Consider the following 21827-nt stretch of genomic DNA (forward strand, 5'->3'; position numbering starts at 1 on the left):
TACTGCTGAACGCAGAATATTCATTTCGGACGAATGAAGGAAGGAGCTTCTGCCGAGGACAAAACTTAGTTCGTTTACATTTGTCTTTCTTCCCCCCCCCCCTTGCCGAGAAGGATTTATTCGATTAACAAAACAATAATGAAGATAAACAAATTTGTGAAGGGTCCGATTAAAAGATAAATTATTCTGTGAAGGGTCCGTTTTTAAGTTAAAATATTTTGTGAAGGGTCTGTTTTCATGAAAAGATATTTTGTGAAGGACCCAAATTTCTTCTAGACAGACCCCTGGCAATTAATCTTTAAAATATGATAAAATAACTCACTATCTTATAATAATTATATTCAAAGTTTAGTTAGAAGTTATTTTTATGTGTAAAGTAAATAAAAAAAAATTCATAGAAAAAAATATAGGTAAAATATAATTGAAAAAAATATGGCGCATCCGAAACTTTTAATGCGCAATTCAAAATGTCTGATTTTTATATTTTTCAAAAATAAATTATAATAAATTATTATTATTATTTCTATGTTCAGGTGCAACCGTGGGCGGCACGGCCAGAGCTGGCGGGCTGTAGGTGTAGTGTATATAGTGAATTATTTCTGGATAGTCCTCCGTTAAACCTCATGCACCCCCCAGCACTTTAGGAATCGCGGGGGTGTTATTTACGCCACTGGTAATAACAATTCATAATAATTAACAATAAGATTATAATAAATATGTAAGATATAAGAAAATAATTAGGGAGGATAAGAAAATAATTAGAATTGAATTATAGTTTAGAAAAAAGGTTAGTTACTCAATAAGTTCCATTGTTTAAATATATTTGTTAAAAACATATAACACGATTTTTTTTAGCGAACTCAATCATTATTACTCTTTATGACTTAACAGGTTTAATCAAGTTAGTTTATCCCTGGTGGCAGTAACATTTTTTAACGTAACTTTTAAAATGTTTATGAATAACATGAAAGCTTATTGGGTGTCCAAAAAGTGACCGACAAGTCAAAAAACTCAATTTGAAAAAAAAAAAAAAAAAAAAAAAAAAAAAAAACAGAAAGAAATGGATGTGTATGGCTTACTGCATTCTATTCTGTTTAGAAGGCCAGAAATCTTGTTTTCCAAGTTGAAAAATTAGTTACGAAATTCGTCAACAGATTTCGCTGTTGATAAAGAAAAACTACAAAACAATGTTTTCAAAATGACCACTTTTCATAGCAACGACGTTGTGAATTATTAAGGACAAAATTAGAAAAAGCCTGTGTAAGCATTTTAATTAGAATGATCTGGCATTGCCGTAAAAAAACATTCTTTTAGTTTCCTCTCAGCGCGCCGTCTGTTCAGGGACTTAGTAACTAAATTTGATGAGAGAAAACTTTTTTGGCTTATTAAGAAGAAAGCAGCAAACCGTGAACTTTTTCTTTTGTTTCTCCAGTTGATTTTAAAACCATTGGTCATTTTCGGGTCACCCGGTATGTTAATAATTGAAATTATAAATGAAGATGTTTATAAAACACTTCAATAAATTAAGAGCTTAGTGGGAAAACATATTAAATAACGTTTTAAAAACATTCAAACTTACTGGTTTAAGAGCATGTTAATGTCAACTGTAATATAAGTATAGCGATGTAAGACAAATTCTTAACGAAAAAAAGATGTTTTGTAAATGAAATCCATGTTTCTATAGAACCTAAAACGGATTTTCTCAAATTTACTAAAATGTCACTTAAATTCTTACGGAAAGCTCTTGAAATATAACTCAACCATACGCAAAGAACTCTCATGAACCATCTCGGACGGGCGCGTCTAAGCTCGCCTTGAAAATAATTACGATCCTATTACTTTCAATTACTGTCTGGAGTTCCACGTCAGCACAGGGATTTTTGACAAAGAGTTCCTTCTCATCGTCTTTGAAAGGGGTCTCATGGGTGAGGGGTATTCATCAGCTAAAGACGTATCGGGAGAAGCTTCTCTAGCCCTATATTCATTAATAAGTCTCTGCATTCTTTCAAGTATCTTTTCATCAGAGTCAAGCACCTCAGAGTCATTGATTATTTCTTCTAATAGCGGTGGCACAGGTTTTACTGGCGAAGATTGAAGGGAAAGTGTCCTACGTTTGGGATTCCATTCAGGAGTTCTAGCAGGTGAGGATGACACACTTCGAGTGGAGGAAGAAGATCTTTGTCGTCCACCTCCACTTTGGACAGCTCTGCGAGGTCCTTGGCACGGAGTCCTGCTGCCACGATTGACAGCTGACTGGAAAAGAGACGTTTCTGACCTGCTGGCAGAAAGACGTTTTCCCATGGGCTCAACCATGCGGTAACGATGTTGAGGTGATGGTGATTGCGAAGTTGGTATCCGACTTCGTGATGGGGATGCCCTCTGCTGTTGAGCCACCAGCGTCTGCGGCTCTAAAGAGGAGTCCTCAGCGTCTTCGGAGCAAGTATTGTCACCGAATTTCATCACTTTTCTCGGAGAGTATCGTCGTTGACGTCGCAGGAAGTCAGAATTGCCACGGCACAGCTCTGTTTCGGATATTTCTGAAGAACTGTCTGCAGAACTAGGCCGGCCGCTTTTGCCGCGCCCCCTGCGCAGTGCCGGGGCCGCCCAGTCGTCGCTACTGCTTCTGGAGGAGTTCCTGTCATCGGACGAACTGAGTCTGGAACAATCGAAAGATCGTCGACGTGAAGGTGGGGATGTAGGAACGCTAGATGACCTAGAAGATGATGGCGTGCCAGACGATGGTCTGTAAAAAAAAAGAATGCCATTAGAAATGTATCAATAAGTTAAATTTCAAGAAATTAACAAATGTATTTGACGCACACAACATTTTGAAAATTGGTGCAACAGCTCGTTATATTCAATTATTTTAGTAGGCAGAGATTAATGCTCAAGGCCTGTTCTTCCGTTAGGCCAATGTATTTCAAATTTATGTTTAGAAATCAATTAAAAAGGTGAGTATTCCTAACATCCAATGATAAAGCTGAAGGGCTGCAAGGGACTAATCTTCACTTCTAATCCAGGGGACCCAGGTTCAAATTCTAGAGATGAAAATGGTTGATAATACTGCTACTACCTCATAATCATTAAAGTAATGGCTTTTTCAAAGTCAGGTGAAATCTTGGCTAAAGCCAGATTCCCATTGCTGTCAGGTTAACCGTGAAATGATTTTATGGTTTTCTACTAATAAAATGCAAATGCACGTTTTTTTTCACTTTAAAAGACATCTGTATTTTTTTTAACATAAAGAAACACACTTTAAAAGTCATCTGTATTTTTTTTTAACATAAAGAAGCATAGTAATATGAGTATTTTAATTTTTCATAATCTTAAGATTATTGCAACATCGTAGTTTGGAAACCAAAAAATGTTCTGAAATGCGATATTTTAATTACACATGAATCTTTAAAATAATACGGCATTTTAATGAAAATATTCCATATATACAGCAAATTTTCAGAATGTTTTTTTTTAATTTTAGTTGGGAATAAAATCTTTCATTTGGAACAAAATAACTAACATCAAAGACACTTTTTAGTTTTCAAATTATTGAACTAAACCAAATGGACCAAATAGTTTCTGAGTCATAAAATTTCAAAGAAACTACAGTTCTAAATTTTCATATTTCTTAAGATCTATTCGACCGATTCCGTTCAAATATTGGATGTGATTGGATAGATTAAAAAAATATAAATATATTGGTCTCAGAGCCGGCGGCTTAAGAGATAGAACGCTCGCCTCCCAATGAAGTGAACCTGGTTCGAATCCCAGCCTAATCTGGTCGATACAAATTCCGCACCCGGCTTACACGGACCACAGTGGTGACGTAAAATAACCTCAGCGGGAGACAAGTTCCCTTGCTGTAAGCTAACCGTGGGAGGTTTTCCTCTTCTTGCAACGTAAATGCGGGTAAGTTCCATCAAAAAGTTCCACGAAGGCAAATTTCTCCAAAAACTTGATCCAGGTGTTCTTTCGTCTTTTGAATCGGGTTTCGCAAACTCAAAATTGGGTCAGCTGCTCAACGACGGTTATAAAATAGAATGTTTGGACTTCTTATTATTTTTATTTGCTTAGTTGAAAACAAGAGGAAAATTTTTTCACCTTACAATTAAGCATTTTTCCCCCCCAACCACTATTGATGGTCCATTTAATACTCAAAAGAAATTTGCAGCTTGAAATAGCAATACAACTTCGCAATAATTTTTTTAAAAAAAAATTTTCTTGAGACTATCCTTAAATAAATAAGATTTTAAATATCAACAAAAATTTCACGACTCCATTAAGTAGTTCCAGCGATTAAGGTGAAATACTGAAAAAATTAAATTAACACCTAAGAGGTCAGATCTTTGGATCGCTCTCATAAATTAAACTATTTGGGACCATATTTTCCAGATTGCTGTTACCTCCCACACTTTGCAGAAATCTGAAGAAAAAATGATATTTTTATTCAGATAAATTAAGCTTTTGAGTCTGTTTCCAGGGGTCTGTTTAGAAGAAATTTGGTTCCGTTAACGGACTCTTCACAAAATATCTTTTCATAAAAACGAACCCTTCACAAAATATTTTAACTTAAAACCGGACCCTTTACAAAATAATTTATCTTTTAATCGGACCCTTCACAGGTTTGTTTATATTCATTATTGTTTTGTTAATCGAATAAACCCTTCCAAGGAAGGGAGGGGGGAAGAAAGACAAATGTAAAGGAACTACGTTTTGTCTTCGTCAGACGCTTTTTCCTTTATTCGTCCGAAATAAATATTCTGAGTTGAGCAGTATAGGCTAAATAACAAATATTTGTATGTTGCATCTCTAATTTAGTAGCAGCAATTGTTGAGCATAATCTTGTATGTCTTTACAATTTAAAAACTCCTTGAAAAAGTTTTTTGCAATAACAGGACCCTATTTGCACAAATTCACAAAAGCAGGACCCTGGTTGAAATAATCTGACTTAACGTTTATTTTATATCCACAAATTACGAGTAATTTTTTCACAATTTTACAAAAACGGACCTTTCACAAAATGTCTGGACAAGACCCCTGGTTTCCCTATTTTTAAATATTGCAGCACAAATTGAGAAGAATATTTAAAGTTAACCTGTTAAATTACTATCATTTTAAGTTAAATTAATATCAAGTTTAAAAGGAAGAAAGAAAAAAAAAAACGATTTTTGATTTAAAATTTTTACATTTGCTCTGTTTTTTCTTTCTTTCTATTTTGCCTACTTTATTGTAATGAAGGTTTGCTATAATAATCACAATTGGGATACTACTTAATTTAAAATGTAGTTTTGAGTACTCAACAACTGTTAAATTAAAATATCGATATTTAAGCAAAATATTTAATTTAGAAAAATAGTAGTAGCATTAAAAAATATGATAGAATAAATTCAAACGTAATCACCGAAATCTCTATTGAAATATAAGTTTTTATTTCGAAATTATGATTTATAGTAATCAACACAACTGCAATATTACTTTAATTAAAAATATACTAATGAACAACTACAGAAGAACATTGAATAATCAATACATAAGTAACTATCTTACATAATACAAAATCTTCAAGTAGGAAAATAAATCCAAATGTATAATCACCATTATCACTATGTAAATAATGGTTTTTATTAAAGGTATCAGATTGGTTTCGACGGAATTTTTTTTTAAAAATTGCTTAGTAATAATTTTAATTTTTATGTTTTGAAAGAAAAGCTCCTAAAATTATAAAAATTTAAAGTAAAGTTTAAAAATTTGCAAAATATTTTTAAAAAAAAAATTTAAAATCAAGCTTAAAAATTAGATTTTTCATGTCATGTTAACAGCTCTGCAACAAATTGTAACGCAAAAATTTCAAATATTTTTTCTTTTTAGATTGGTGGTGTTGCCTGAGCTTTGAAAAATAAATGTTTTTCAGAAAATGAAATTAAAATGGAAAAGAATTCTGAGAAAAATAAAATGTAATTCGAAATTGAATTTCTGAAAAATGAATTTTATTCGTCCTAAAAAGTATGACTGATTAAAAAATAAAAAAAAAATGGTTAAAATACTCAAAGCATATCAAAACACATTTTAGTTTCGTCTTTGTTTGTCAGCATTTAAAAAAAAATACTGTATTTTCATTTCTAAAAACCATAGACTAAAAATTTAAATGATTTTGTAAAACTAATTAACTGAAGTTCAAATACGGATGATAATAATAATAATAAACAATAAAAGAATCTAAATTGTCGGATACCTTAAGAACTACTGGTTAAAATTCACACTATGTAATAATCAATAACTGTGATGTTAATTTGACATAAAACTTACTTTTGAATGATCACCAACTGTTAAAATAACTTTGAAACATTGATGTGTAAACAGAACAAATGATACTACAAAATTTTCAAATGGAAAAGTAGACAAAAATAGCACTAGTAAAAAAATATGATAAAAAATTAAAAGTCTGAAGAAAAGAAAAAACAACCTAAATCTAATAAATTACAAGCTTTCCTTCTGGAATTATGAATTATAATAATCAACAATTATGAATTTTAAATTAATACCAGTTACGTCTCTTTAACATAAAATGTAATTCTGAATAATCCAAAACTGTTTAAATAACTTTCGTAAGTCAGTGAAACAACCTAAATCTTAAAATGTAGTGGTATTAAAAATAGTAGTAGTATTAAAGAAATACTAGTAGTATTAAAGAAAATAAAGAAAGAAATTTAAATGTAATTAACTAAATCTTTAAAAAATATGTGTCTTCATTTTTAGAATTGTGATTAAGAATAATGAAAAACAAGAAATTCTAATCAATAACTGCAATGTTATTAATATAAAATCAACAAGTATAAATTCTTTGACGCAGAATTACCATTAAATATATTTATTTTTCATACTTTTTTATTATTTCGTACTAATTTAAGTCAAAATAAGTGAAAAATATTATATTTAGCATTTGAATAATTTTTGGGTATGAAATACAGCTTTGAACACAGGTATTCTTTTTAGCGGTTAAGGTAAAATTTCCCAAACCGTAATTCCATAATTTTTCAAATTTGCACTTATTTAGATCTAAAAGAAATAGTAATTCATAATTGAAATTTCTTTAATTTATAGCTTAAATAATTAATACATTTTTGAATATGAATGAAATTTTTTCTTCCAAATTACTTTTTTAATTATTTTTGGATTTTATATAAAATATAAAATCCAAAAAAAAGTAATATTTATCGAGTATAAAAAAAGTTATACTCGAAATTATTTTTATTTTGAAATAAATCAATATAATTTAATTACATTTATTTTAAATTGTTTAATTACATTTATTTTAAATTATATTTCTTTTAAAAAAATAAATATAGTTTCAAGAATCCAACAGATTTTTTAGCAACTATTAGATTGTTTTATTTTATGTAATTAAAAAATTCCAAATATATTTTAACTCGCAATTAGAGGGCGTCAAATGGTTAAAACAGCTTTAAAACACCGATACATAAGCAATCTGATCTACAAAATCATCAAATGAAACAAAAATATTAGTATAAGCAACATAAGAAGAAAGAATTTCACGTTTAATCACTTAACATAGTTAATCCCTGATGTGTTGTCATTTGGAACATTTTTAAGGCTTGGTTACAGTTGCTGTTACAAAAGATCTGAAACTTACCTACATCGCGCGCTTCTTCTGAAGCGTCTTCTTAAACGAAATGGATATGCCAAGGCAATGGAAGTACTATTGCTCAATCTAGGTGTGTTGTTTGTGTTAAATCTTTTTTAAATGTATTCAAAAGGGAATCGTTAAAGAAAAAGAAGGGATATATTATAATGGAAATAAAAGTTACCTGTGGCTATTCAGATGCACCTGTATGGAACCTGAATTGGACGGAGACACTCGGTTGACGGAGATGCGGCGACCTGAAAAGCATTTTTCCATTCATTAAAGTCACATGCGTTTAAGTTTAAATAAACGAGACACATGAAACGCTCTTAACGGTAACATGAGAATTGCATAACCGTAAATCTTTAGAACTCTTTCTTTTATACTGAAAAATTATTCTTTAAAGCAAGTTGAAGTTAAATAATATTTGTTTGGAATTAAAAACGGGTACATTGTAAAATATTAGCCGCTGCAGTGTAAAAATAAGTTATTTTACAAATTATTAGCTAATGTGGTGATTAATAATTAGGATGATCCGTTAAAGCAGCGGTCCCCAAATGGTGTTCTGCGGAACCCTAAGGCTCCGTGAAAGGGTTACAGGGCTTCCAAAAGTTAGAAATTTTTATTTTTTTAACAATAAAGATTTTCGAAGCCTGTAAAAATATATAAATCCAAATTAATAATTCATTATTTATTTAATATTTTCGTTATTCTTATGAAATGATTTAATTGAAATGCTTGTGGAGAAAGAAATTACAAAGCAATGATTTTTCTAATAAGAATATAATAAATGAATTAGGAAAAAGCCTTGTAATTTTGAACCCAATACAAAAGACAAGGGAACTCCTGGATTAAGTATTGGGAGAAATTTGTCTTCGTGGAGGACTTTTTGATGGAGCTAACCCGCATTTGCGCTACATGGAGAGGAAGACCATGAGAACCTTCCACGGTTAGCCTGACGGCAAGGCGACTCTAACCCATGATCCGTCTACCACTGAGGATATTTCACGTCAGCACTGTGGTCGGTGCAAGCCGGATGCGGAATTCGTATCAATTGGGAAACGAACCCGGTTCAGCTTATTGGAAGGCGGACGCTCTATCCTGTAGCCGTCGAGGCTCAAGATATTCATTTATGAAAATTAGGAAAAATTCATTAGCATTTCGGATCGAATAAAAACAACCAAATTCAACAATGGAGAAGTGTGTTTCTCTTAACGCAGTTAATTTTTTTTATCTCTTTTTCGTTTTAATTTTAATGTAAACCATATTTCAGTTCTTTCATTTTCAGTTTATGCATATTTAAAAATTAAATGAAGAACTGGACAAGTTGCCTGTCAGACAGGCCTGTGAATTCAACTGTCTGACATATAAACCAATTTTAAGACTAATCCCTTAGTAAAAAAAAAGGTGTTTTTGAGATTGTTTTGAAGTAGACAGATGCAAAAATATACCCTAGGAAGAAAATGAAGTTTGTATAAAAAAATACCCTCATTAATAAACTCAAATTTCAACCTCATTTACACCTCACAAAATCAACCTCACATATAACCCAGAAATAATTTTGGTTTAGATCGGGTGAAATTTTTCACACCTCAAATATACATATTTGCTTGAAGTGTTGAAAAAATGATCCTTTCACCTCAAAAACAACCTCCCTAAGCTGGGTTACTCTAAAATAGATTTCCATCAACCTCAAGTGTGAATAAAACAACTTCATACACTTTGATTATACGCCTCGGGAGGTTGATTTTTAAGTTTTTTTCAAAATCAACTTCGAATAAACCTCAAATCAACCTTTATAACTCAAAAGAACCTCAAAAATACCTTAAATTTCTGAAAAGGGTATTGATAAAACGATAGAATGGAACTAAATGATGATTCACTAAATATTTTCAAAATCATTAATAAAATTTATATCATAACATATTTTCAAAATAATTAATAGACTTTCGTTAATTAATGTATTCACAATTGCTGATGAAATTTATCCATTAACTCTCGGGGTACCGCCAAAAAAATCTCTATAATTTAGGATACCACGGGAGAAAAAAACTGGGAACTGCAGCCATAAAATTTTTTTTTTCATTTTTCGAATTACTAAGGTAATCTGTAAACTATCGAGCACAATATTGACTAGGCACTCATTAAAGTGAAAATATGATCTATGCAGGAACAATATTTAATTTATATAATGTTATTCATTTACTTTTAGATTTTTAAAAAAAATCAAGCAACTACAATCAATCAACACATTAATTGATAGAATCAATCATCAATCACTTCATAATATAAAGAATCGAATGGTTTAAAATATTATTACAATTAAGGAAATTGATATCAGGTCATTTATTAATTTTCGGTTTGTAAAAAGAAAGTCACTACAATCAAATATGTAAATTTTCTTGTTTTTGTTTTCTACTTACTTCTGTAAGCCTTGTGCTATACTTTGTGGTGCACGAGGAGTTTTCAATCGTTTAAATTTAAAAAAAAAATCAAATAATCAAAAAATTAGTTGATAGGATAAGAGAAATTTTAAAATTTTTATGATACGGAGATCGTTAACGCGCTCAATACCATGATAGATTGCGTAAAACTCTTGATTCCGCACTTTAACGAGGCACTCTAATTAATCCGTAGATTATGAAGGTAATGTGCTTCGAGTATTTTCGCCACGAGTATTACAAAACACTTTTACTTACTATTAGAGCAAGGGTTAGCAAAAATCTAAGTTTTTCAGTAATTATGTAATTAGTTCTAATTAATTACATAAACATATAATTTGCTATATAGATAAAGAGATATCTATATAATAATATATATCTCAAAAATATCAAAATTTACAAATGCCAACCAAGACACTCCGTTATAAACATAAAAAACCTAAAATATATTGAGGATTGATAAATACTTATTTTTAAAAAAAAAAACTAATTTATGTTATTAAATAAGACTTACCTGATTTGCAACGGCAGGGATCATGTTTATCCAGGTAATGTTCCAGGGTATCCCATCCACCCCCTACACGAACCATCACGTGATTTCGAAGAATCTGAAACAAACGATTTAATATAAGAACAAAAATAGTTAACCTTATCAGCGGAAAACTTTAACAATCATTGGTTGAGGAGGTTTTGAATAATAATTATTGATGTAGAAAACTTCTTATTGGGGGTGTTATTATGGGAGCATGAAGTACGCGTTTAAAAAAAGAATATTTAATTACGCAAGGAAGATGACCCATAAACGGAAATGGTGATTTGTTTCGTTAACTAAGGCTTAAACCAATAAAAAAAAAAGTTTTAGTTTTTAAATTTAGCTGTTTTTAACACTGGGATTACCTTTATCTATGGGTCGTGAATTTTTTAAGTGGGTCACAAAAGCTCCTTGACAAAATAAACAATAAATTATAATAACTATAGATTTTATTTTAAATATAGGATATTTTTGTTGTTAAATATGTTGTAAAATGCAAATTAAATTTTTTATTAGTATTTTTTCTAGGCGCTATTATATATTAATTTATAAATCTTTATTATCATTTGATCAATCCTATTATTTTTAATAACTCTTTATTGAAATATAGTAATTACCCCGGTTATCGCCAAAGAATATCATAGAGCTTAAAGGAAAAACCTTGTTTTTTCACAATAACAATTCAGTGCCTCCATCACAATATACCACCGTGGCTCCCTTGATTATATATGTTACCATTAATGACCAAAATTAAAAGAATGTCGACTTTCACCGGTGAATGTCAACCATCACATAGTCGCTTAGATGAAGGTTCAAAATATTTGTTATAGGCGATTTGATATTAATTTATTCGTTAATATTATTATATTTATTCAATATTTTAATATCTGCTGAGGATAGGTTGGGAGATACATCAGTGTTCAGAGTACCTGGGCAGTGGCACTTAAACTTAAAAAAACGTTGATGTAGGGCATACCAGGCAAATGTATATCGGGCAGTGGCACTTAACAAGACCTAGTATATATTTCGGACATTTACCAAAGCGACTATGTGATTGTCAACATTCACCGGTCAACAAAAACCAATTTCCGTCATCCGCAGTAACATATATAAATATATATGGTTCCTTATTTAAAGAAATGGCAGCAGCAATCCACCACGTGAAAGCCCTAGCTATCGCGGACTTATCAACACAAGGCCTCGAGTCACGAACGAATTTGAACACCACACTTAAATCGATGAGACTTCATGACTCTCCTAAGAAACTATTTGTTTATTCTGTTCCTTTTGTTCATTCTGCTCTTAGTTTGTTTTATTTCATGAAAAAAAATCAAAATTTAGTTGTAAAGTTTCTTTTAACATTTATAATGAAGGTTAAAAAAACTATATTAATTTTAAAATAAATAAAAGAAAATAATCTACGGAGTTAAGGAAAACTTCTTCTCAGGAAAGTTAGATGTTACGAAACCACAAAGAAAAATCTGATGTCGGGAAAAAATGCTGAAGGGAAATTTTAGAGAAATTTCATAAAATGTCTCTGAAACACCGAAGACTGTCCTTGATTGATTCTTGATTTAATGTTGAGAAATTGTAGGTCTTTGATATAAAGTTTGAAGTTAGGTTGAGAACCCTACATCAGAATAATTCTTCATTTTGCAACGAAACTCAGTTGCTTCAGAGCCAGGGTAATACAATTTTGTGAAAAATACCTGTTTTGAAATATGATGAAGCAGATTTGGTAAAATGTTCTAAAAATTGTTTGTTTCGAAACACTGAAATAAATTATAAGTTTGATTAAAACATAATTGGATCATCGAGTTTTCCAACTCAAATGAATTGGAGCTATCCCCACTGCTGATGTAGATTTACAAAAATTAAAAAATAAATTTAAGAAAAATGTTTTTTTTTTATAGAGTTATTAAAAATAAAAATTACAACTATTTTACATATGCCGCAATTAAAAGAAAATTGTCATGAATAAAATATAGTTGTCAGTAAAAAAAAGGCATTGTTATTATGTAATGGCAAGTATTATATATTACAACTAGAGTGCCTAGAGTAACTTTACAATACAGGCACTCTAATTACAACTATTTGGACATAACAAATCCATTCTGTAAGTCAAAAAAAATTCCACCATTGAACGTTCTTTTTTAATTGTTTATTCACTTTTTTTTAAATTTAGTGCAACTGTTGAAAGTTGCTAAAAAATAATTTCTGCCTGACTGGTTTATAGAGTGATTATTACATCATTATTGATTTAAATTTTTTTTTAAAAAAGTACAAAATCTCAAAATGCAAAATTCTAAAAACATAGTTTAAGCATGAAAAAAAATTTTTGTCCCACAATTTTGCAATTATTATTTTACCCCTTAAAATTTCAATCAATAAGAATGGAACATAAAGAAGATTAAAAAGAAAAAGAAGAAGAAAAAGTTGAAATTTAGATTATACAATAGTTGAAAGAAAAGAATAAACAATGTTTGCGGTTCTATTTATTGAGAAAAATAGGGATGAGTCTTTGTTTTGCTTGAAGTGAGAGTAAAAATAAATGTTTCCAGAAAATTATAACAACAAACGGAAAAAGTAAACAAAACCACAACGTTTCCTGGAAAGAATTTCCAAGCTCATTAGCCACAATGTTAATAGCTGCTTCCTTTATGTTGGAAACATACAATATCAAATAATTTAAGATGTCAAAACTTTTCATCCTTATCATTATTTCAAATTAACGGATGCAAACTCAGCAAATTTTGCCCATGGGGTTACAAATATCTCCATTATTAAATTAAGTAAATATCTATCAATTGATGGCTTGATCTATCATCAATATGTGTTTGTGGATTGATTCTGAAAGATTATGAAGTTAAAAAAAAAGATTTTTCTAAAATGTTTTATTTGTCCTGAAAACTTTCCGAGTCAGAATTCGTGACAGTGGTGAAAAAAATCAATATTTCTGAATATTGTCTTTACAAGGATTTGTGAAATATTTTTTTTTTAATAAAGCTTAGGCAATAATAAGTGCGAATATGTAATTTTATGACAAGGAGTCGCGCAAATATTGCAACACACTTCTATGGGAGTTGAGGCACATTATCATAATTAAGATTGCATAAAAACCCATATCTAGAAATGTCATTGTACGCTGCTAGGGGCACTTCCATATTATGAACTTTTCAGAGGCACAGGAAAAAACAGTTCATTATAGGAAAGCACCCCCAGCCGTAGCGTATGACGACATATCCGGGCATGAATTCCTATGCAATTTTAATCCCGATGATGTGCCCACAAGGCATTTTTTAACGGCAAGTTTGAACTAATTACCAAAAATCATTTTTTTTTTTAAATTTTATCATACTTCCTGTGCATTTTTCTACACACCTAACTTTTTATTATAAGTCAAATTTTAATTCTGTATTTCCTTTCCTGTGGGTTGCAGAGCGGCCCACATAACATTTTTTACTACAAGTTTTAAAGTTAAAAATTCTCGAATATAATTTTTTTTCCATTCCATAGTACTCATTATACTTTTTTCTACACGCGTTCGTAATTTCAAGTTTCTAAGTTTCATAATTAATGCTCATCGAGAAATGGCGATATGTTTAGACTCAATAGAGATACTACGAGATGTTTAGCGAAACTATTAGATGAATGTAGTATATTGAGGAGGATATTAAATTACTAAAAGTATAGGTGATCAAATATAGAAGAGAATTGCAGCTCCAGAAGTGAAGTGATTATGCCTATAACCATGCGATTTAAATCAGATTTAATTGGATAACTGTAACCGACGTCACGCGTGCGTGTCGAACCTGATTGGCTTCTGAATTGACAAATGTCAGGATTTACTTACAATGACGTCACTTGCAGGCATCCAATTGTATTGTTAAAAGGAGTACGAAGAAAATAATGAGATGTAATGGAAGAGGCGCAAAAAGATAAAGAAAACGGAAGAGGTAAAATGATAAGACAGAGAAATGGAGAACTTATAGAATAAAAGATGGACGAGGGGAAGAAAAATGAGGAAGTAGTAAGCATGCAGTAGTAGTTCTTTTAAGTTGTTATTAAATTAGAAAAAAAAATAGCTTTAATACACACTTATACTACTTTTTCCAATGGAAAGTAATGTTATTGGGTGTTTTAGGACGATTTCTGGGGCAACAATCTCAGTTGTTTTGGAACAAAGCAGAAGACTTACACTTTTGAAGCAGCTAGTTTTATACTTTAATTATTAGGCGTTGAGAGAGCAAATGATTTTATATAACAAAGCATTTTATTTTAAAGTAATTTTTTTATTGCAGCATAAATAAACTATCATTAATTATAACTGTCGAATTTACCATTATTACATCTTTTTTTAAAAAAATTTTTTGACAATGATTAATAGAGTTTAAATTAAATAAAATCAAAATATTCATTACAGAGTTTGATTTTTTTAATGAAAATTTCAGATTTCAGTTTAAATGAAACACGGCTTGGGGGAATCGGTGCAAATTATCGTAATTTTGTTTGATAATTTTTTTAAAAGCAAAAGTTAGAAATTTTTTTTCTGAAAATATTTTTATTCTTGAAGCAGTTTGAAACATAGCAACGAGAAATTAATCAAAATTGCAATTATTTTTTTTTATTCATATATGCTTGTTTAAGGGCAGAAATAGGAAGAAAAAATGTTCTTATTTTTGGAGCTGTTTTAAATACAGCTACAAGAAACAGGAACGAGAGTATTAAAAAAAATGCGAATGTTACTTGGGAAATGTTTAAAACAGTTACTGTTAATTGGAAAATATTTGAAGTAGCTAACGTAAATTGGAAAATGCTGGAAACAGCTAATTTTAATTGGAACAGCAATCTTAAGCAATCAATAAAGTTTGTTTACTATTTATTATTAAGGAGAAGAAAGGTGAAAACGTGGCCAATCCATCCGATACAATCTCATTTCTTACAAAGCGATAATTTCACAAATATTTGATGGAAATTTCAGCCAACGACTCGCATTATTTACAAGGAGAAACTTAACTTACCCTAACGAAAATAAGAAGTTGTGTTTCTCCTATACGATATTTTCCATCTCCAACTCTTATCATAGGGAATTGGGCAGGACAGGAACAACGATTCAATAGCTCAGCCACCTACAATGAGGAAAAAAAGAAACTTATTAAAACACATTTAAAATGAGTAATTATTCATTTCAGAAAAATATTTTTGGAGATGTCTCTTAAATATTTCTAAAATATTTGTTTCAATTTACGTTTTTAGAAAAGTGGTTTTTTAAAGTTTAAAATCAAAAATAAAATTCAACGAAGTAAATTAGAGTCACGCAATTTTAGTCAGGTCATCTACGCTTTGAAATTGTTTTTTACACCCTATGGGGGAAAAAAGGTTCAACATTGAACACTATTAGCGATATCTTGAAACATATTTTCGTTCAGTTCAAGAACGTTCAGTTCAGTTTCGTTCAATCAATTACGATAATAGGATTCAACTGAATCCTATCATTGTACTTAATTAAGATTTTTTTTCAAGAAATTTGAATGCATCAACACGTTCCAAAACTTTTAGTGGGGTAGATTATTAATTAAAAGGACTAAAAGGGAGTTGGTCAGCAACAAACAATAATTCTGGCCTTTTTACATTCTTTACCAAAACACTCAGAAATAAAACTCTCACTTTTGACGCAGCAATTCTTGAATTGTATTTTGTTAATTTTCAAAGTTATTTCATCACGAAATCATGTGATTTGTGGCAAAACACGAATTCTCAAATATATAATGAAAATTTTTCCTCAACTCCGGACCTCATCGAGGTGCATTGGAGATTGTCAACAACATTGACGAAACTATAGAATAAAGACTAGACGATCGAAAGTCACACGGGTTTGCGGAAGATTCCAGGTTCGAATGCCGCTTTAAGCATTGAGCATGTATAATTTATCTCGTTGTGTTGTTTGGGCGACATTTCTCCACCTATATGGTGCCCCCCCCCTCGATAAAGTGATACATTTGGCGTAATGAGGCTATAAATTTTTTGGCGAAAAAATAGACTGACGAAATATTTCTTTAATTTTGACGAAATTAGTTTCCGCGAAGAAGTGAGGATAGTTACTTCGTCAGTTTGACGCATTTTTACTCGGAGAATATATCAAGAAATAGTTTCGTCAAGAAAGAAAAAAGTTTCGTGAAATTTTGAGTGTTCATTTTTTACAGTGCATTTGACTCTATGGATATAAATTCGACTTTCGCTGTTATAAATAATTATTTTGAATTTTTGTTTATTATATATATATATAAACAAAAACTCAAAATAATATACACGACATTTCAGGTTCTGGCATTTCTATCCAGCAGGAAGGAGGCTTACCTCAGTCCACTAAGTGACAATATTTTGATATTGGCCATCAGGCGATGCAGTCAACGCTTTAGATGGTAGCTACCCTTCTTTACTTTTAGACAATGCCAACGTTAATTGCGACATGTTTAATATGCAGGCAGCACGTCATTCCACTCGATCGAAAAAGTTGTAATTGGTTATTTAACGAATCATTGATCTTGTGGCGTAACTACCATTACCAATATTATACATCAATTCACTGGTATATAAGACATGCTAACTTGATTCAATCAAGAGGTACCTTTTGATAGATGAAGGTTGGCCGCCCCCCACATTGGTGACGTGATTTGAACACGCAGTAACGCCCATTTCGATCTGGTAACGCCTACTTCGTTGGATTTTCCACATTGAACAGTTGACTTGTGACTGCGACATAATCAACCTCCTCACGCTGTTGCTACTCAATCTCGATTAAACACAACGTCTGCCTGCATACACTCGACTGCTAATGGCAACACAGGAGCGACTACGACTGTGAAGTTAATACACCTCTCACATTGAGCACTCAAAAACCCGGTGACCTTAAAACCAGCTCTCCCGGTCTTTCACAAGTACAGCAACTAGTGGTATCCGTTCATCGAATTCTATCCCTGATAAAATTCTGGTGGGGGAGCATTGTGGCGTAACGACCATTACGAATATTAAACATCAATTCACTGGTATATAAGACATGCTAACTTGATTCAATCACAAGGTACCTTTTGATAGATGAAGGTTGGCATGATCGATAACTCCGCCCCCACAACTCACATGCACCTATTGCAGATCGAGAATTGAGTCAGTAGAGAGATTTCGTAATATCTCACGTAGCATCCCACATGCTCACGCGCTGAAGCTCTGGGCAGCACAGTAACCCATCCTCAATTCTCCACAGAACTTGGCGCAGAAACTAGGTACGGGATTGTTACTCGAGAGAAATTTTTAATCCAGAAATTTTGCTCTCCCACGTAACATGACGCTCGCCTCACGTACGTAATATCAGCAGTTACCCTAAAACATAATGAGTTCTCTGCTGAGTTTTCCAGAATTTAAGCACGGCAGCGTGTGGGGTGCTACGTAAGAATGTGAAATCTCTCTATCTAATATTTTGTACTCTAACGAAGCATCCCGCGCGTACGAACCTGCAGAACAACCTCAAGCTTTTCTTTACCTTTGTAAAACTCTTGCGCAGAACTTACGTGAGTTCAAGGGCTAAATCTTTCTGTTTTACATGAAACCTCTCAAATGAGTTTCTCATAAATGTATGTTGATAAAATAATAAAATGCGTTAACTTAGAACAGTAAAATATTCAACACGTCAAATAATGCAAAGATGAAAGAAAAATAATTGTAAAATAGAACTTACAAACGTCGATTACTTGCAAACGTCGAATAGAACTTACAAACGTTACATTGCTAAATTAGTTTTATTTATTACATTTCACCAGAAAAAGTAGTAGAAAGTTAAAATGTTAATTTTTGGGCTCTTTCCGTTGGGCGCAGGAGTTGCAAGAAATTGAATCGATTAAGGTCATCGTAGTTATTTGTTTTCAAGATGTCGGACTAATGTTGTTGCCAGATGAGTAACCACCAACACTTTACTAAGATCTATTGTTATCTCATACAGGGCACTGATTTCCCGGCGATTCACTCATCTGTGACAGTTACAGGGATTTTTTTTTTCTTTTCCATGTCAATAACAAAACGGACTGCCATTATTATTCCTTTGAATACCTTAATCGAAGTTGTAAGAATTCACGATAAAGAAAGTTTTTTTTCCCATCGCATTAAACTCGAGGGAAACAAATAAAATTATTTCACTGTTGGGAAAAAAGAAAGTTCATGTTAAAAGATTTATTTTACTGTTTTTTTAGTACAAACAAATTTTTTTAGAACATTATTATATTAGAACTGTGGAATCGGAATTGGTGTCGGGAGTTGGAAGAAAATTTTCCAAAACTCGATTCTAACTCCGGTTCTGTAGATGGAAAGATAAAAAAAAGTTTTTGATCTTATGAAAATTATTTATAAGAATATTTAAATATTTGTTATTTTGTATATATATTATTATTATTACCCATTGGAAAATGGGTGTTGTTTTGTGTTCGACGGCGAGCTCACCTTATTTGGACGTCATCATACTTTTCAACTGTGTTCAAGAGAGTAAGCAGTGCGCATGCGTTGTCATTGCATGCGTTGCTATGGCGACCGCTGCTGTTTGAAATTTTTTTTGGAATTCTTTTTTTTTTATTATTATTTTTAATTAGTTATATTTTGCAGCTGTAAATGTATGTAATCTTTGAATGTAATTTAAACTTTGCTTAGCAACAATTAACGAATAAGTTCCAATTAAAGAAATATTGTAATATAATTTGAGTTGAAAGTATTAGAATATGACGAGTCAAAAACACAAGGGTCACATAGTAGATTATAAAATTATAAGCTATTTTCCGAAATTTTCTGATAACATTTATTTTAGAACAAAACATCTTAAGCTCAACTTTATCTGTCCTTGAATGATTACGTGAATGTGACTTTGTCAGAAACAGATGTTATTAAGCTTTTAAGTCTAACAGAAGACATCAAAACAATTTGATAATAACAACATTCAGCTGATACTTGAGATTTGGGTGATATAGAGCAGCGGTTCCCAAATACTTACCGCGAGTTGGTACTTTTTATAACCAGGGATGAGTGTTGAAACCTCTGATTATATTTAGATCCAACCTTAAATTCATAATTTGTTTAATCTTTCGGTAGCCTGAGTGTAATTATTTTAAATAAAATGCAAATGTATCAAAAATTGCATTTCTAAAAAAATACATTGAACAAATTATGAAAAGAACAAGCATTTAAAAATATTGCATATGTATTTTTTAAGGCGCTTTTCAAATCAAAATAACTTAATTCTTTTAATACAGAAATTTTTTTCTTTTGAAACCCTTTTCACCGCTGCTTAACAGTTCTTCTAGGCTTTCAATTCAAAATAAACTAAAGTTTGATTAATCTATTCATCTTCAGGGTATTTATACGCACCAAAAATAAATTTATATAGCTCAAGAACTGCAAATTTAATTTCCGGACATAAAAACTAATTTAAGATAATTAATCATAGAACATTCTTCATTTCTCTAATTAAATATTTTTAAAGTAGTCTTTTATAGGTTATAACATTCACAACTTTAAGTTTATTTATCAACTTTAATTAACTTTATTTATAAAATTGGGGTTCCACCGAAAAGAGGTTGATTCTTTAAGGTCCGAAAAAATTGGGAACCTCTAGTTTAGAGGACTTTTTTAGAAGCATGAAATAAAAATTAAAAATTATCTATGAACATTTCAAATATTTGAATAAAAAAAATTTTAATTTAATTTTTTAGGAAAAAATTATTAATGTTTACCAGTGCACCAAATCAAAATTAATTAAAAGTTATTCGTAGGTAAATACAATATAAAAACTATTAAATTGAAAATAAAAATTATTATAAGTGTCACAGTGATGTGTGACGTTTTTTTCTAATTGTTTTAATTTAATCCCTTTTTAGTTTAATGTTGGTTGTTTGATGTCACAGTGTTGTGTGACAAATTTTTTTATGTCCGGTATTTAATTTTAATTTAATTTTAATTCAATCTTTCATTGTTTATAATATTTGCACTTTTCCCTTTTATTTCTCTTCATTTTTTTTCTCTGTGAAGAGAATTGAAAATGTCTCTTTTTACTCTTAAGTTAGCAACACATTTTGTGTTTTTCTCCTTTTCACCTTTTACAATTCAAGGTCGTCTGACCCCACTGTCCTTCAAGGACGAATTCTCTTCCCTCACTTTCTTTTACGTCACCACTTAAATTCTTTTCCCATCACTTTCAACTAACCTTCAAATTCTTTTGCACGTGGTGATTCTTCCGGTTGGTTTTTCTAGAATTTTCCAGAAATTTTAGCGTGTTCACGCCTTTTTGTATGTGTGGGAGTACATTTGGCACATGATTGGTGGTGACCTAATCGTGTAGTAATCCCCCCGTCCAATCACAGTCATTCTCTCTCCTACTTTTCAACTCGCATTTTCCCGCGCTTAAGTGACGCCATTTTTTTTTTCTTTTTCTGATTAACGTTTTTGGTACTGAAGTGTACACACTTCTCTCGGGGATTGCGGTGCGGCTGGTAAGCTGACCTTCTTGGTCAGCGAGCCATGCCAAACCACCCCAAAGCTACATCTTTTTTTTACCATTTTTTTTCTGATTTATCTTTTCCCTTTTATATCAATTTTGAGTTTGGCCAATTACTGCCCATTTATTATTTAACTACACCCCTCCCCACTCAGGGGATTCGATTGTCCTCTGTAGAAAAATATTTAAAATAAATCTTAGTTGTGAACCAGAATACCTTGTATTTTTTTTGTGAAGTACTGTATATCCTCGACGCCTTCTTGGTTGTTCATAGAGGTGAGTAACTCATTTTTTTTCTTTGTATTTATTTGACTAGAGGATAGTTACAACTTATTTATTGTTGTGTACAAATTTCATAGATGTTATTCAGTCGTCCCCTAACTTTATCCTGACCACGAGCCCTTGCTGTTGGGTTAATTCACGTGGCACTTAAGCAATTGTCCTCCCACTACTTTCGATCACTTTCGGCCTTTTCTTTACATCAATTTAGGTTGCTCCAAATTTATCATCAAAAATTGGTTATTTAATTAATCTTCCAGATTGCGGTGCGGCTGGTAAGCTGACCTTCTTGGTCAGCGAGCCATGCCAAACCACCCCAAAGCTACATCTTTTTTTTACCATTTTTTTTCTGATTTATCTTTTCCCTTTTATATCAATTTTGAGTTTGGCCAATTACTGCCCATTTAT

At 31.3% G+C, this 21827-nt stretch overlaps 1 protein-coding gene across 1 annotated transcript in view; it reads right to left on the minus strand.

Annotated features, from left to right (window-relative positions):
- Window positions 1-1412: 1412 nt before the first annotated feature.
- The window catches only part of LOC107440775 (GAS2-like protein pickled eggs), a 91008-nt gene continuing 70593 nt past the window's right edge, over window positions 1413-21827 (minus strand). Inside the window, exons 2-5 of the mRNA XM_016053806.5 lie at window positions 15634-15741; window positions 10595-10688; window positions 7824-7896; window positions 1413-2743 (exon numbers count right to left, since the gene is read on the minus strand). Of these exons, the coding sequence (XP_015909292.1) occupies window positions 1846-2743; window positions 7824-7896; window positions 10595-10688; window positions 15634-15741 (1173 nt within the window). The 3' untranslated portion in view covers window positions 1413-1845. The remainder of the gene's footprint in view (window positions 2744-7823; window positions 7897-10594; window positions 10689-15633; window positions 15742-21827) is intronic.

Source organism: Parasteatoda tepidariorum, chromosome 6 (assembly GCF_982258835.1).
Source record: "Parasteatoda tepidariorum strain Cologne lab strain chromosome 6, Ptep-v5.0, whole genome shotgun sequence".
NCBI lineage: Eukaryota > Metazoa > Arthropoda > Arachnida > Araneae > Theridiidae > Parasteatoda > Parasteatoda tepidariorum.